The 4339-nt window shown below is 41.4% G+C and overlaps 1 protein-coding gene across 1 annotated transcript; it reads left to right on the top strand.

Moving 5' to 3' along the window:
* Positions 1 to 213: 213 nt before the first annotated feature.
* On the top strand, positions 214 to 1164 carry LOC117441280 (odorant receptor 131-2-like). The gene has a single exon (XM_034077467.1). The coding sequence runs from the start codon at positions 214 to 216 to the stop codon at positions 1162 to 1164; it is 951 nt and encodes a 316-aa protein (XP_033933358.1).
* The last annotated feature ends 3175 nt before the right edge of the window (positions 1165 to 4339 follow it).

Below are 4339 nucleotides of genomic sequence, written 5' to 3' on the forward strand. Positions count from 1 at the left end.
ACAGTGTTGTTCTTGCAGTACTTGCTGACATCATATCTGAGAGGACCAGTCACTGCTTTATGTGAACATTTAATTTATTTAGAACATTTTTTGTTTTTTCAATTAATTATGTGTGCTTCTGCTTTAAGGTCTTTTATGCTATTCCAGATGATTTAAATGTATTATCTATTTGGATAAAACCCTCTAGCGAGGCCTTTAAAACAAGTCTCCATTATGTCATCTCAGACTAACATCACTGCTGAAAGGGGATTACTTGAATTTGTGTTCTTTTCTGTTCCGATTACAGTGCCATGCTGTGTGTTTCTCTGCATCAATGGGATTATGTTGTTCACCTTGAGGTGTAAATCTGTATTTAGGGAAACCTCCCGATACGTTCTTCTGTTTAACCTCCTTTTTGCAGACACTCTCCACATGGCATTAAGCCAGTTACTGTTCCTACTATCTGTTTTTCAAATAAGGCTGACATATCTAGTGTGTGCTGTTGTTGTCATGCTTGCTGATATCACAGGAGAGATTTCTCCTCTCACACTGGTGCTGATGTCTCTGGAGAGATATGTAGCTGTGTGCTACCCACTAAGGCACTCTACTTTCATTACCATCAGAAACACAGCAGTGGCTGTCGTTGTGGTTTGGGCCTTCAGTTCACTCAATAATGTTGCACGAGTTATTCTCCTGTTAGATATTCCAGCTGAAGACCTGGTAAACCTCCGGATGAAAGATTTTTGTGCTAAAGAAAACATGCTGCTTGGCAGGTACTCTGATGATCATGACAAAGCCTACAGTTATTTTCTGTTTGTGTCAGCTGGTGTGGCAGTCAGCTGCTCCTATATTAGTGTGATGATAGCAGCCAGGTCGGCCTGCACAGACAAAGATTCAGTTCGTAAAGCTCGTAACACTCTGCTGCTGCATCTGGTGCAGCTGGGCCTCAGTCTCTCTTCAACTCTACACAACCCCCTGATCATAGCTATAGCCAAAGTCACCGACAGATTAGCAATGTTGCGTGTCCGCAGTTTTCTTTATGTGTGTATTATTCTTTTACCGAGGTGCCTGAGTGCTCTTATCTATGGCATCAGAGACCAGACCATTCGACCTATCCTCTTGTACCATCTGTGCTGTCGCCTGAAACTGCCTGTCGTCCCAGCCAAAGCAAAAGTCTCACAATGAGGTATTCAAGCATACATATATTTTTTTGCATTTTTATTTGAGACAACGAAAAAAATATTACATGAATGAAAAGCATTTTATCCTTTAAAAATCTATACTGATTTTGCCACACTTGCTGACGTCAGTTGTATATATCAATAAGAATAAAGTGGGGCTGGCAACAGGGCTTTTAATTATTTCTGAATTATTCAAAAGATTGCGAATACTATATGTAAGTGAAATGTGTTTTCTATTGTCACTTGTAATTGGTTTCAGGAACTGTTTACATACATGACATTAAATACTATTGAAAAGAACATTTGAAACTAGAGTAAAGGTATTTGACTTGATCAACCTTTTCTAGTATTTACTGTGTATTCGATTATTATTATTAAATTATGTCTTTTAAATAAAGTACTGGAATCACTGGTCAATCAATAAATATTATTTTATCTGAGTTTCAATCTGCTTTTAGGAAAACACACAGCACTACAACAGCTGCGTTAAAAGTAGTAAATGATCTTATTTACTTCTTAGACAATAGAGAGCATTGCGCAGCACTTTTTATTGACTTGTCAAAGGCTTTGACAAAGTGGATCATGCCTTACTGTCACAAAGACTTGTTAGTTTCGGTCTTTCAGGTAAGACTGTCTGTTGGTTCAAGAACTATCTTTCATGCAGATCACAGTGTGTGCGGGCAGAAGGCTTAACTTCAACATCCCTTCTGGTATCCGAGGTTGTGCCACAGGGATCTGTTTTAGGACCATTGTTATTTATTATTTACATCAACAGTCTTAATAACAATGTTTTTAATGCAAATTTGCATTTTTATGCTGATGATACAGTTATTTATTGTTCTGCGTCCACCCCGAAGCAGGCTCTTTGTCAGCTCCAGAATGCTTTTAACATTGTACAATCCAACATGTGTGATTTGAAACTTGTTTTAAATGCTGCCAAGACAAAGCTAATGATGTTCTCGAAAGCAAAAGCCAAGGTCTTGAACCTTCCTCCTATCACCACCTTGCAGGGGACGAAGGTTGAATCTATGTTGCAGTATAAGTATCTTGGAATTATAATTGACAATTCGTTCTCTTTTAAACCACACATTGTGGAACTCTTGAAAGAATTAAGAATACAATTAGGTTTTTTCTTTAGAAACAAGTCTTGTTTTTCCTATGAGGCCAAAAAGAGACTCGTGTCTGCAACCTTTGTGTCTGGATTATGGAGATGTGGTTTATATGAATGCATCTTCTCAGTGCCTTCACTCGCTGGACACCGTCTACCACGGTGCACTGAGATTCATCACAAACCTCAGATCCTTGACGCACCACTGCAATCTATACGCTCGTGTTGGATGGTCTTCCCTGACCACGCGTAGACTGAAACATTGGCACATCCTTATATATAAGGCTATTCTTGGTGCTCTTCCCCTTATCTAAGGGTGTACATAAATAAAAATGCACTGGATCCTATCGGCTTCGCTCCGAGAACTTTTATCTTAACTTTCCTTTTAACTGAACCAAAGGTCCTTACTGAACTGGGGAAAAGAGCGTTCAGTTACGCTGCCCCTCAAGCTTGGAACCTGCTTCAAACTGAGCTGAAACTCAGAGAGCTGGTGTCATTAGAAACATTCACTTGGGCCAGGACTGTCTTGAAAAAGAGATTTTTAATCTCAATGAGACCTATCCTGGTTAAATAAAGGTAAAATAAATAAATAAAAATTAGGGCTGTCAAGTTAACGCGTTAATAACGCATTAACGTAAAAAAATTAAACGCCACGAATAATTTTAACTTGCGATTAACGCATGTGTATTTGTCCTCGGCCCGCCCGTAGTTTCAGAGCCCATAGGCTTGGCATTGTTGTTGTTGTTGTTGTTGTTGTTGTTGTTGTTGTTGTTGTTAGTTGGATGGTGGGAGATTCTAGAGAGAGATATGGATACCAGAAAAGGTGTTTTAAAGAGCAAGAAAAGCACCCAGCTGATGCTGACAGCCCCGCTCCAGCCGCTCGCTTGGGGAGACGCCTGGACACGGCGTCTACGAGCAGCAAGCTTTCAACAGCGATAGCTAAATGGGGGGCTACAGCTTGACACTAGTGCTGAAGGACCTAAGCCTCGTGCTGAAGGACCTAAGCCTCGTGCTGAAGGACCTGAGCCTCGTGCTGAAGGACCTAAGCCTTGTGCTGAAGGACCTAAGCCTCGTGCTGAAGGACCTAAGCCTCGTGCTGAAGGACCTAAGCCTCGTGCTGAAGGACCTGAGGACGAGGGGCTGCGTCGCATCCAACGTGTCGACTGCACATCACAGCGCATGGTTTTGACCCACAGTGGGAACTTCAGTCTCATACTTTGACTGTTATGAAGAGAGAGGAGCGGCATCTCGCCGACAACTGTAAACAGGCCTGTCTGTTTGAGCAACTGGCTCAGTGCAGAGCAGTAGGCAGGGTTGGGAGAGAGTGAAGAGAGAGAGGTTGTTGCGTTGAGAATATTCAAGAGAATATTTGTCATTGATCAAATGATAATAAACAAACATTTGCATAAAACATGTTTGTCCACTCATATGTTGATAAGAGTATTAAAAACTTGAAAAATATCCCTCTAAGGCAGTGGTTCTCAAACTTTTTCTGTCAGGTCCCCCTTTTGGAGAGATAAAAAAGTCAGGTCCCCCCAACACAAATAGCCACATAATGGGACAAGTTAACATTTATTAAAATACATCAATATGAACGTGAGCATTCCTTTGCTAGAACAGTGATAATTAAAACTGCGGTCGCACTTGTGCGCGCAGTGATGAGCGGGCCCTCGCGTCCGTGCGCCTGTCGGGGAGGGTTGCTGGCCCCCCCCCCCAGTCCTCCGAAATGAGCCGTTTGTCATCCCTCTAAATTGTTTACCTGACTTTGCGTTCCTTTGTTTCTGACCAGGAAATCTTAGGCATGTGCGCCCGTTGTGTTGGTACCATTTTTCCTGCATCAACCAGGTAGCGATATGCCGACAGTGAAGAATAAACATATTTATAACTAGTTTAGCTAGTTCCAGAGGTAGATGGAATAGCTAAGTGTGTTTGGTCTAACTGTTAGTGTGTGTTTTGCTCAGCTCCGCAGTCCGTCACAGCAAAAATTAAAATGTAAACCTAAGACGCAAAGAAGTGCAAGATAACAGATAAATATAAACAACCATAATGTAGATTCAATGATACGAGAGAA

The sequence above is a fragment of the Pseudochaenichthys georgianus genome, unplaced genomic scaffold, assembly GCF_902827115.2.
Source record: "Pseudochaenichthys georgianus unplaced genomic scaffold, fPseGeo1.2 scaffold_1621_arrow_ctg1, whole genome shotgun sequence".
Lineage (NCBI taxonomy): Eukaryota > Metazoa > Chordata > Actinopteri > Perciformes > Channichthyidae > Pseudochaenichthys > Pseudochaenichthys georgianus.

What these genes read in the sequence shown, in the direction of transcription:
- LOC117441280 (XM_034077467.1), top strand. Translation starts at nt 214, where the DNA reads ATGTCATCTCAGACTAACATCACTGCTGAAAGGGGATTACTTGAATTT.